Raw genomic sequence first — 13128 nt, forward strand, 5'->3', positions numbered from 1 at the left:
CCTACAACATTAAACTGCAAATAATATGTACGATTTCATACTTCGAATCCGTAGAGTACAAATAGCAACACTCCTAACTGTACATCGGTGGACCTTATTACAAAAGGCATAAGGTCCACCGATGTACAGTTAACAGTGTGGGCGATGGTACAGGTAAACTTATTTTAGATATATTGGTGGTTGTTTCAAGTAAATATGCACCACGAAGTTTAACTACAACCTTTGGTTACTAAAGGACAAAAGTAAGAGTTGAATCATCCCCAGTCTCCCCTACCGCTAACGCACAGGTACTGGTGAACTTAGCTAGACTAAGGAACTGTCGGATAGACGATCTGACATTTTGTAACCTGTGCCAGAGACTAATTAAAGAATACCCGAGCGACTGAAGAATACTAGAGCGAGTGAGAGCGTTTTAGGAGGTAGGTGAATCTTTTGAACGGTAGGTATAACTTATCATCAGACATCGTAAATTTTATAGCATTTTTGGTGCAGCGGAGTGGTGTTAACGGAATTGGTATAGATAATTCCAACTGAAATGGTAAATTAAGGTTAGGTAATATCAATGTAATTATCGCTAATTAATCAATAGGGTTGAAATTGTTTATACTAATTCCGTTAACACCACTCCGCTGCACCGAAAATGCTATAAAATTTACGATGTCTGCTTATCATTAACTATTAATTGTACTTCTGTTGTTTCTCCAATAAAGAAAATAAAATAAAATACAGAAGACTGACAACCTTAGTAAAACGCCACGTGTCTCATCTCATTACACGTAGCATTTGCTATTCACATAGCTTTTTTTTTAATGATATGCATAATGTATATGAGGCAATCGAGCTGACGATAGCAGTCGATAATCATGCGATTCGCGCCTGGGCTATAACCGCGAAGATCGAAGTTCGCAAATTGCGGGTATCTTTCTCTGTCACTCTAACTTACGCTTTCATTGGAGTAAAAGAGAAAGATCCCTGCAATTTGCGAATTTCGGTTTTCGCGGTAGCCCCTCTGATTATCGTCACCCATTGTTTGCAACACCGCAGGAGTGACTTTCCCGGACATTAAGACGGGAATACGCTCTTTTCTTGAGGGTTTGAAGGTCGTCTCGGTCGGGCCGGATTACCAAAAGTAGGTTACAAAATGTACAGAATACACTTAAATAATTATCAATGGTATGACTGATCATCCAATATGGAATCTACAGTAAAGCCTAACAAATCTAACAATTATATTTCAAGCTTTTTGTTATACGAGTTACACTATACGACACGACCGCGGAGAATTTTGTTGCTACTCTTGCATATTCATGGGATATTGTACTTTTATGTATTCCGCTTGTAAAAATGTCCGTAAATACAGGATGTTTTTCAAACCTTGGCCATACCTGTTAATTACCATTGTCACAAATTTAAATACATTTTCTGCTAATTCACACGATCACTCTATTGTTTAGTACCTATTAAAATAGTACATAATGCTTTCGTTTCGTACATACTGAGCGAGTGAGCGCCTAGGCGTCTACGTAATAAAAAACTTCCACGAAAAACAACTTTTTATACTTATTTTAGTTTTATGGCGCGCCACAACAAAATTCTCCGTGTTTATGCCAGTTAGTACAGTACAGTCAGCAACAAATGTAACTAAACCTCCCCTACTTGAACATAGGTTAATCGAGGCACAATTAAGGTTAATTGTTAAGACAGAAAGTATATCGGTAATTTTGAACATCTGGCTTATGTAGTGTAGGTACATCTGCTGTTGACTCTACCACACTAATAAACTAGTTCTATAGCTAACGAACAATCAACAAGTGATATATTTCTATTTAATATCATTTTGCTTTAATGAGAGAGTGAGACGCATTGACATTAGATATAGAAATTGGACAGGTGGAATACTAAGATATTTTAATGATTTTACAAACGTATTTTTGCGTACGAGTTCTGAAAGTTTTTTGACTGAAGAAGCGCCGTACATCAATCACAGGCAAGCCGAATTCGCCTACCGTAAACCACCTGACTATAGTCCAAAAACTCCCAAATATGGTCCATAATTCGAATATTTTCATGGTCTATGGTTTTATGGTACAATTCCTCGGAACTCGCTTTCAGATGCATTCCCAGATCAATTTTCGTTAACTTAGGTAGGTACATTCAATTTTATTTTATTCTTGGTAGGTATATAAGATAGACAAATAGACACGGAAATTCTATTTCCAATACCTTCCGTAATTTCAGAATCAGGTAATAAGACTATAGTTGAATTATCGAGAAGATGGAATTGCATTTGTAGTGGTTGTATGCTGATAGTACAAGAAAATAGAAAATTCAAATATAGAATGCCTGTAAACACACAATACTACTACATATGCAATTCCACGCTCTCGATGATACGACTATACAAATCTTAGTCGACTACGTTTAAAAAAACAATACAAAAGTATTGCAAACTAAACTTTAAGCGGGTCTTCCTACTTTCCACTAGATGTCGCTACTGGTCTATACATATACTCGAGGACATGGATTGGTTACTATGAAACAGAGAGTAGGTAAAGCTCTGTTTTCCTAGGATAGCGGTGCCGTCATATAGCGACCGTCTCCATACAAAATAATACGGCTAAGTATGGATGGAGTAGTATTTTGTATGGAGACGGCCGCTATATGACGGCACCGCTATCCTAGGAAACCAGAGCTTTACTGTCATGGTAAATTATGTAGCTATATTACATTTAAGTGTTGCCATCTTTCAGACAGACATCAGACAGAAGATTAAAACTATTAGAACGCCATTTGCTTAATGTTTTGCTACACTGATAACAATTATTTTACCAAATTTATGACCTTAAATGCAGCACTTATAATAAAATAACACTAATAGCATACATATTTTTTCATCAAAAATATAACTCACTAAAATAACATTAAGTATAAGAAAATACTATATAATAAACAGACTTGATCATAATCACAAAATATTGTTAAAATATTGATTTTAATTTTATATACTCGTAATAAACAATAAAACAATGAGATCATGTGTATAATAATCTAATCTAATACAATTACTTTTTTATTACTCTACTTGACACAAGGTGGCGTTGTGCACCTACTCTTGGTGAACAGCAACAGACATCTATCGTATTATAGAACTATTCTTAACATTTACTTACAATTACAATTCTTATATGGACATTTTGATATGTATCCGTTTCACTTACGACTAACAATTGATATGTTTTTGATATTCTTGGTCATGTCTCACATGATCGTTGACATTTGATATGTATAAGTTACCTTACAATTACCAATTAAGTCAGAACTACGATTAACATTTAATTGCATTTTCCATTTAACATACAATCTAAGTCGATACATTATCCATAGCCTCCTAAGGCCCAGGCCTTACAAGAAATAAAAACTAAATTTGTCGGTGAAATTTGAACCATTAGTGTAAGGATATAGAGTTGATTTATCTTTGTTTTTGAACGAAAGAAAATAATTGCAGCTATTTCCGATTGAAAATGATTCCAATTTCACCGAACTTAATAAGTACTAGCTGTAGGTAGGACCGTAAGCCTTACGAGAAATAAGGTAATTTTATTTATACTAACATAATATTAAATAAAAAACAAATTAAAACCCTAATAAAAAGAAATTGGATGACATAAATATCATAACTTATCATAATATGATATAGTTACACAATTCCATTAAAAATTACAATTTTAACATGTTGTAGGTAGGTATTTCGGTCATGCTTTAATTTATCGCCACCCGTTGCGAATTTTCTATTTTTCTCACTTGTATCGAAATGTATTATTGTAAAATAGGCTACATTCCTACTAGTCAAATCAGCTTCTTTTTTAGAACTGTCAAAACGATTTGCTAATATGGAATTTATATGAAAACGAATATCACGGTAAACTCACCTACTTTTTTATATTTCAATCCGATTTATTAAATACAAATTGTGTTTAAAAATAGCTGCTATCTATGTTTTTCTAATAATTATCTGGTGCTTTATTTCGTGCATGGTTTGAAATAATTTATTTGAAGTACAGGAAACATCCCTATTGTACCTAAGTATTTTAAATAATACTGGGTGGGATATATGAAAAAAAAAATTTAAAGCACCGACATGTGCGTGTATATAATACACAATATCAAAGGCTTATTAGTATTTTATTGCAGCCATATACATATAAAAGATAATAAAATGGATCAGATAGCCTCCAATTTTAGTTTAATCGTTTTTTAATAAATATTATTAAAAGTTTTTTAGGGGACAACAAATGTATAATTTAAGCAATCTAGTAACTATGAGAAACACATTTTTCGCAATAATAAATATAGTAGGTATGTTAAACATAATCTTTGGTATTACATATACTTAGTTTCTCTACAAAATATTTTACCCGTAACAAACAATACGTAGCACGTGCATCTAAAGGCAAATAACAATATATTTGTGTATAAAATACATCTAAAACGTTTCAAATTAAGTTTTTTTATTCTGAAAGATAAACATATCAAATTAATTCTACTGTGGCTTTTAAATAATCTGTAGTAATAGGATACCAACTATTTATAACTGTGGCTTTGGTATATTTCCATACTAGATTCGTAGGTCTACTTACTCACTAAGTATATTTGGATTTTGCATTGCACAAATTGACTAGATTTTACGACTAAAACATTTTACATAAAAGTTGTAAGCGTCAGAACATTTACAACTAACTACTTTTTATAAGGACATTTTTTTGATATGTTTTCGTTCCGTAATCGTATTAATCGTTTCTTACATCTACAGAATGTGCGTATTAAATACGGAACCAAATTGAACATTATATGACTTATAATAATTATTACTTTTAAACTTTCAAAACATCGCTTAAAAGCGGCTAACATAAGTTTCGTATTTATATTTTATATATTTTTTTAATTATTCACAAATAAATTCTACTGTTAATTGATGACTTGCATTTAAATATAAGATACCTAATCGGATAACTTTAGGTACTTATTTACTAAATATATTTGGATTTTAATATATATGGAACGAATTGAACGAGATCAGACGACTAGAACATTTTACATACAAATTGTAAGGTTTAAAGTCGAACATTTACAGCTACATTTTAGGACATTATTTTTGATATGTTTTAGTTTCCTTACCCTTCAATTACGTTTCTTAGAACTACTTAATGTGCGTATTACATACGGGATAAAGTTGATTATTTCGTAAACTGTTCATAAACATTCAAAATATCGCTTGGAAAGCGACCAACGTTTATTTTATATAATATATTTCATATCCTTTTTAATATTTCTCCAATATAATGACAAACCAGACACTGATTACTAATTTCGAAATATTTTTTGTTTTGCTTAATTTATTAATTTCATCAATAAACGCCTTGCTTCACCAAACGTGCCTATACATTGCGGCTACTTACTCTTTTTCTCTCTGATAATATGATAGGCGTTTAATCAAGGAAGAAACCCCTCGACATTTTACAGCGAAAGGTGTTTTTGTACATTTTCAAACAATTTTGACTACGCTGCGATTAGTTTATAAGTAACCCGTTTGTCCCGTTTAGATCCTGACCACAAACATAATATTATTATATCATCCTGTTTTCCAGTACACAAAATCTTGAAACCCACCTTCAATTCTTCAAAATTAGTTTACATTACCATACCTCCTGGTGTGGTGTTCCTCATCACCCTTTTGACTCCACCTCATGCCTACCGACACAAAGCCTTTGTATTGATGACAGGACACGACGCAATCGTTGAGGTTTAGGTCTGCCGATGCTGGAACATCAGCTTCATGGAGTCCAGCGCCTCCTCCAGCGACTGCCTGTAGGCCTCCGTGTTGGTGACACTGGACGAGACGAAGGACGAGATACAGAAGATGATGGAGTCCTTCTTAGGGTTGTAGCAGACGCCGTACCCGTCGGGGACGACAGCGCCGTAGCCCATAAACGTGCCGTCAGCGGTGGTGGCCACCTGGGAATAAAAAATTGTTATCGTTAAGCCAATAATGGCTGTTGGCTTTATCTTCCATTATAGCTGAAACAACAGCACATCAGTAAGTCTACCGATGATCAGTTAAGAGTACCTGGCTAGTGCTCAGCTTAAACTCGTTCATCAGTTTGTACGTGGGATCAGTGAACAGCTCCGGGAGCGGACCCTGGGCCCGCGCCGTCTCGCGCAGCCCTAGGAGATGGTTGTCGATGCCCCGGCCCAGGATGTTGGCTTCCATTATGGCGGTCTGCTTCTTCGCTGCTTCATCGAAGAGCTCTAGTTTCTTCTGTTCCTGGAAGTATACGGTTGATGGACCAAAGGCTTGAGTTTTGAAAAGCGAATTCTTATACTTCTCGCGACGAATGATGGTTCCTTCAAGTCTTTTGGTTAAGGAATGAGTTTTTACCATATTTTTATTGCTTAAATGGGACATTTCCAAATAAAGTAATGTCCTATTCTTCCATAAAATGTCTACAAATATTTTACGTGACCTACTCCATAAGAAATAACTGCCATAGGGACTACCTATCATTCGACGCGAGAGGTGTAAGAATTAAGAACTAGAACAGGTATGCTGTGTTTTAATATACTTACCACATACTAAAAAGACAGCAGAAACGACCAACCACATACCTACATAAGCAATATCATACAATTTACCACAATTTTTGTACAACTTCCATAAAATGTAATTTCATTAGAAAACTAAGTATCTAACACAGATGCACACACTTACTTATTACTCCCACAATCTACAATTTTGGAACCTAGGTACATTTTGGATAAAGGTTTCAACACTAGTCAAGCTCTTAATGTTTCTACTCAAGCCTAATATAGCTTTAAGTTCGATCCGCCGTTATTGTTAGTGCAGACTAACGAAACAAAATAAAGGTTACCATCAGAGGGCATAACGCGAAAAACGAAAATCGAAATTTCGATATCTGCCTCAATTGCACGAAGGCGATACAGAGGCAGATAACGAAATGATCGTGATTCGCGGAAGGCCCTAAAATTTCGATTTAGACATCGACTTTCAACTACAAGCGTGTAACAACAGGAAAAGTGTACCACCCACCCCATATAAAGAAAAATATTACACCTAGGTGTATGAGGATATGACGATTTTATCCATAACAATGTGTCCATAACCTACTAGATTTATCGATAGCAAAGCGACGATCACCCATTTAATTCCGCTAGACATAGACACAAGCTAACTAAAGTGTGGCATGTCAAGTTTAGTTCCTCACCCCATATAAATTAAAAGACACCTTTTTCTGGCTGTCATCAGCCTCGGAGAGGGGCGGTGTCTCATCAGCGCACATGGCCTTGGCCCAGGCCAGGGCGGGGAGGTGGGCTGAGCGGATGTTGTCCACTCGGCCTTCGAGGAAGCGGCGGAGGGAAGCAGATTCGTAAGTGGACACCAGGTGTCCGTACATTCTGAGAAGCAAAGGAGCAATTTGGTCGGCAATCTGGCCTCATGTTGATAAAATGTTAAAAGTAAAATTATGTCTCTAAGTAGTTTTTGGTTAACTTATGGTGAACTAAAAAATAAATATGCCTTAATCAGTTAAAAAAGTTAAAATAATCTAGGGGGAGTGTAGACCTTGGGGAGAGTCACGCCCAGTAGGAAAACCAAAAATGCGTTGGTATGACGACATCAAAAGAATAGCTGGATCAACACAAAGAGCACAAAATAGCAAAAATTGAACATCTCAAGAATCGAAAAGGGCTAAAAAGAAGAAGAATCTAGGGATTACTTTAAATATAGGTATTGTTATATTAAGGTCATGACGTTCTATTGTTGCAATCTTGGATCTAGAGTCCTTGTGTAAGATGTCCCTATAATATTTATATTTATTTATCTTACTTAAAGTAGGCATACTGCATGGCCAGCTGAATGTAGACGTCAGGGCTGGTGCGGCAGCTCTTCATGTACTCTCGCCCGTAGCCCTTGTACGTGTACACTTTCACGTCCAGGTCCGAGATGTTGCTGGAACATTCAGACAATATGAATCTACTATATCCATCTTTAGTTCTTATAGAGTCTGCAAGATTCACTCCTGAACATTTGTGACTTGTAAACTTAAAATTGGAGCAGAGCGGCATTTGTCACAGTGTACCTACAATAAAATTAATACCGATAACATATTAACATAACTACAATCTCTCTTTCAACTTCAGTCATCAGAGTTGCTCGCGCCGGCAGCAGCTCAAAAGGCCATGCTATGACTAGATACACCTAGTTCTTCTTCTATACTACACATTAATCTAATTCGAACGTTTCGATCGCCACAAATTGCTCCGAGGTACGACCGTAAGGGATGACACACGCTAGACCTGGCTGAGGCAGGGCCGGAGCTTCCTGCGCTTCATTTTGTATAGAATATGTCATGTCGGACGCCTCGGCGCGGGCCTGGCCCAGTCTAGCGTGAGTCATCCTTTACTCTGTTCTTTCATCAAATTCTATAGGAGCATTGTTTTCCTTAACCGAAGTACATACCGATCAATCTCCCTCCCAGCTTGCTCAATCATCCTCTCAACGTCAGTCGTGAGGATCCACTTCATGGCCTGTGGAGCGGGCAGCAGTGCCGGCGGCGGGGCAGGCCGGGCCGCCACCGCAGCCCGAGCTAGCGCTCGCTCGGCCAGACGTACCACCGCCACGCCTTCGGCGGCGCTGTGCTCGTAGCACATGCCCACGGTGCCGTCGGATGATATGATCAGCTAGAAATTTTGTTTGGTCATTTAAAGAAAAAGATAGTCTATTTTTCAAGTAATACAATGCGCTTATGACTTATGACCGTCAAATATAGCTACGCCGGCTCTAACCCTACACCTCTGACCCGAGAAGTTTTAAATCCCTGCTAAATTGTAGATGGGTATCCCAATATGGGACTGGCAAGAATTTGTTGCTGACTTCCGATAGTGTCGGGGGATATGATCAGCTAAAAATAGTATGTTTCTCATGATTTAACTAGTCAAGTAATTAAGAACACAACAGAGTTGCACAATTCCGCAGTAACGCATTCGTGCGGCCGCTATGGTGCAGACTAGGTGAATAGCAAACACAAGTGTATCGAACGCAAAATAAACGCAATAAGAACGGACTTTATAGGACATTACGGTATCAGTCTTCATTAGAAGTTCCACTTCATCACATTACGCTTTTCGAAAGGATGTCGCCGCATCCATTCAGGCGAAGATATAATTTCTGAAGAGTTTCTAAGCTCACCTGAACAGTCTTGTCAAACCAGCGGTTAGCAGAGTGATGTTTAGTCCCTGCTCCGTGCATGGCTCGTAAGAACGCATTGGTGTCAGCATCGGCGTCAGCTCTGTCCCCGCCGGCCTCGTCGAGGCACACGATGCACAGCGCGCGGGAAATCAGCTCCATGTTGTGACGGTTGGTCTCGTCTGGAATGGAAGAATCAGGGATCATAGGCGTGCCTCATGATTAAGTCATGAATTGATAACACGGAGCGTTGCCAAGATAACAATTCATTCATCGTAATGTCAATGTCTGGGAATTTTCGTTTCGTTTAAGCAGACCCCAGGCTGCCCAAGCGAGCCATGCCAGAACAACGTTAGTAGGGTGATGATGAGTATATTACAAAGAAGTTGTAGTTTTTAGAAAAGTACATTAGGTACGCTCTTATAGAGCCAATATAGCCCCACAATAGAGCGGTAACTGCATCTACCATGCTAAACTTTTTTTTTATTGAAAATTTTACAGAAAAAGTACAATGTTTAGTATTTTAATCTAATGTTTCGCCAAACTGTGAGCTGTGAGACAGTTTGTTGGCGTTGCGCTCTAAACTAATCTTAAGCTGAATAGGTACCTACATTAATTATTAAGTAACAAGGTAAGTTGTCATTAAGAACATATAAATTTACCTATATGTATGTATCCTAAATCTATCTTGCGAGATAGCATCACACTCAACTGACCAGGCGTAGATCTTATCTCGTTGAGATAAGGTCAAACTAGGCACGGTAGGTGCGACGATACGATACGGTTTCGATAACTATGTCAGAACCTTCGCAGAGTATGTCCAGGCGCCCCTCGGCAGGGAAGACAGAAGCCCCACGTGGCCCCTGCCGCGTCCACCATGATCAGCTGTGCTTGAACCTACTATCACAGAGTATTCCCCTCGCTCTGGCCCAGGCGTCCCTTGGTAGGGAAGACAGAAGCCCCGCATGGGGCGCCGGTGGGACCCCTACTGCGTCCACCATGATCATCAGGAGCTGTGCTTGAATCATGTCTGGTTAGATTAGACACCTACCTTCACAGAGTATGTCCCTAGCTCTCGCCCAGGCGTCCCTCGGCAGGGAAGATAGGAGCCCCACACGGGGCGCCGCCGGAGCTCCTGCAGCGTCCACCATGGCCATCAGGAGCTGTGCTTGAATCTCACCAGGGGTGATGCGTCCGCGATCGGCAGCTTTCACTGGGATGGGGTAGAACTAGAAAGGGAGATTTTTTTAAAGTTTATCGTTGGTTCCTGTTAAACTTTTATGAGGTGGAGTTGTTAAATTGGTGCAGTATCACGCCTAGATTAGATAAATAACTCTTTACTTTAATGTAATCGACATTTAAGATTAAGTCATAATTTAATTCAACCGTATGAACTGTATCCATACCTAGTAAGCAGAAGAATCAATTGAAATTAATGTACAGTACCTAAGCATTAAACTATAACATTAATCCTCTGAGTCTCCGGCATTTTAAAAAAATCCAAAAACTGCATCGACAAAAAAAATTACAAATAGTTATATTATAAAATTATAATTAATTACCCAACTAGCTCACCAAATATCACGAGAATCGGTTGAAATATGCCACCTATAGAGGAGAACATCCGAACATACAAACGAATTTTTGGCCAAGCTGAAACGGAGATCTTCGCTTTCGCTCGGTCAATTCAACATGCACATGGAATTATAGTATTTTTAGCTTGGACAGCTGTCAGCCTGTCATTTCCGTACAATTTTTAAACTCTAAAACTCAAATTCTCGCAAAATTGTATTGAGATGACATCTGTCATCGTACCCAAGCTGTTTTTAGTTGTAAAAATAATATAAGCTGTAAAGTTGTAAACTACGGGTTACACATGTTCACATGCATGTGACACCCAGTCAAAAATTATTTTTCTCAAAAATGGACGGCAAAGTCGACTTTGCCGTTTAAAAAATAGGTCGCGAAGCGCGTAGTTTATGGTCAGTCAAAAATTAAAAAGTTAAAAACATTGCAGTCTCGATTTTGGGACTGCAATGTTGCATACAAATTCCATTATTTGTTGAGTTCCAAACTTTTTAAAAGTTGAAATGGCCATATCAAATGAAGGCACAGGCCCATTAAACAGCCAAACAGATGATTAGTACCGCGACTATTTAGCTGTCTCAAATAGGTTGACGTATTTTCGGCACTAAAAAACACTTCTATTTTTTTATAAAAAAAATAAAAAGGCGGCAAAGCCTAATTTTTTCACGTGAAGGTACGTAAGAACGTTGCTTTTGTAAAATATTTCTATGATATTTATATTTCTCGCACCATTTTTGAGAAAAGCACTATATATGACACGGCTGGAAGGCTACTTGCTGGCTTCGGATTCAATTAAACGGACTCCCAAGGTCGTCCGTTTAATACGAATCCTCAGCCTGCAAGTAGCTACTTCCGAGCCTCGACAATAATGTACTATTCTTTCTTTCTTTTTATTCCATGCCCCGCGAAGATATACAGAAGTTGATGTATGATCTTCAGTGAACTAACGATAGCGCCTTCTATCTTGCTCGCAGCGCCATCTATTGACAAATGTTAACTTAATCATTTCCAAATAAAAAGCGACTTATTTATTACCTTTTGTTAATGAAATATGAAATCTATATAATTAAATTTACCTATGAATTCCATTATTTTAAAAACAATGAGTAAGGTCATAATTATAGGTATCATCATCATCAGTCGTTCCCTCAATGCTGAGGATCGTGACATCATGTCCTAATGTTGCTGACCAGTCTCTTCCATAGGCTTCTGTCACCCGCCATATGTACGGCTTCCTGCAGATGTAGATGCAGCGGTGTAGTGACTTGTGCGCTCCATCTAGCGGGTGGTCTGCCGCGAGTCCTCTGGCCCTCAACTTTGCCCGTCATAGTCGTCATTTCTAGGCTATCAGGAGAACGTCGTGAGAGGTGGCCAAAATATGCAAGGATGCGGTCTTGACATATGGTCGACAGCCGGCGGTTTATGCGTAGCTCTTCTAGAATGGAATGGTTCGTACGCTTTGCAGTCCAAGGTATTCGCAGAAGTCGACGCCAACACCACATTTCGAAGGCATCGATGCGACTTTTCATTTTGGCTCGGATAGTCCAGGTCTCTGAGCTATACATAAAGATCGAGAATACTAGGGATCGCACTAGTCTGATCTTTGTGCTCCTCTGGATAGCACGATCCCTCCAAATCTTGTCTAACCGGCTCATCGCTCCCTTAGCCATCTGGATCCTCCGGACGATATCCTTGTCGCAGCTCCCATCACTCGTTATGAGTGAGCCCAGGTAGGTGAAGCTATCGACGCACTCTAGGTCCTGAAGTTCGAGAGTACGGAGGGGTGAGTTATCCCTGTGGACAAACATCAGCTTTGTTTTGGCCAGGTTGACGTGCAGTCCCAGCTTGCTGCTCTCTGCTTCTATTCGTCGGAACAACAGGTTCATCTCACTCTCGTCAGAAGCCAAAAGTGTAGTGTCGTCGGCATATCGTAGGTTGGAGATCTTCCTACCGCCAATCGAAATGCCTCCGGTCCAGTTTTCTGTGGCCTTGCGCAGGATATATTCACCGTAGATGTTAAAGAGCTTTGGTGACAATATGCAGCCCTGTCTCACACCTCTCTCCGGTTTAAACTGACTCGATGTAGCACTCTCGATGCGAACCCTGGCAGTACTTTCTGCGTATAGGTTTTCGACGAGGTAAGCTAAATGAACGGGGACACCCATCTCCAAGAGAACGTTCAGCATGCTTTGCCATCTCACGCAGTCAAATGCTTTAGCGTAATCTATAAAGCATAGAACAAGCGGCTTATTTACTTCACGGCATCTCTCGATGATTTGGCG

The 13128-nt window shown here is 38.8% G+C and overlaps 2 protein-coding genes across 5 annotated transcripts in view; both read right to left on the reverse strand.

Annotated features, from left to right (window-relative positions):
- Window positions 1–13128, reverse strand: part of LOC134806161 (high-affinity choline transporter 1) — a 357022-nt gene that overhangs the window by 116502 nt on the left and 227392 nt on the right. The window lies entirely within an intron of this gene.
- Window positions 5612–13128, reverse strand: part of LOC134806160 (choline O-acetyltransferase) — a 37667-nt gene continuing 30150 nt past the window's right edge. Inside the window, exons 5-11 of one of the 4 annotated variants that reach the window (XM_063779450.1) lie at window positions 10311–10488; window positions 9263–9441; window positions 8534–8754; window positions 7901–8023; window positions 7302–7470; window positions 6125–6316; window positions 5612–6012 (exon numbers count right to left, since the gene is read on the reverse strand). In XM_063779450.1, coding sequence (XP_063635520.1) covers window positions 5803–6012; window positions 6125–6316; window positions 7302–7470; window positions 7901–8023; window positions 8534–8754; window positions 9263–9441; window positions 10311–10488 — 1272 coding nt within the window. In that variant the 3' untranslated portion in view covers window positions 5612–5802. Of the gene's footprint in view, window positions 6013–6124; window positions 6323–7280; window positions 7471–7900; window positions 8024–8533; window positions 8755–9262; window positions 9442–10310; window positions 10489–13128 lie in introns of all 4 variants that reach the window. The other 3 variants (XM_063779447.1, XM_063779446.1, XM_063779448.1) reach the window with 3 other exon arrangements.

This window comes from Cydia splendana, chromosome 2 (genome assembly GCF_910591565.1).
Source record: "Cydia splendana chromosome 2, ilCydSple1.2, whole genome shotgun sequence".
Classification (NCBI taxonomy): domain Eukaryota; kingdom Metazoa; phylum Arthropoda; class Insecta; order Lepidoptera; family Tortricidae; genus Cydia; species Cydia splendana.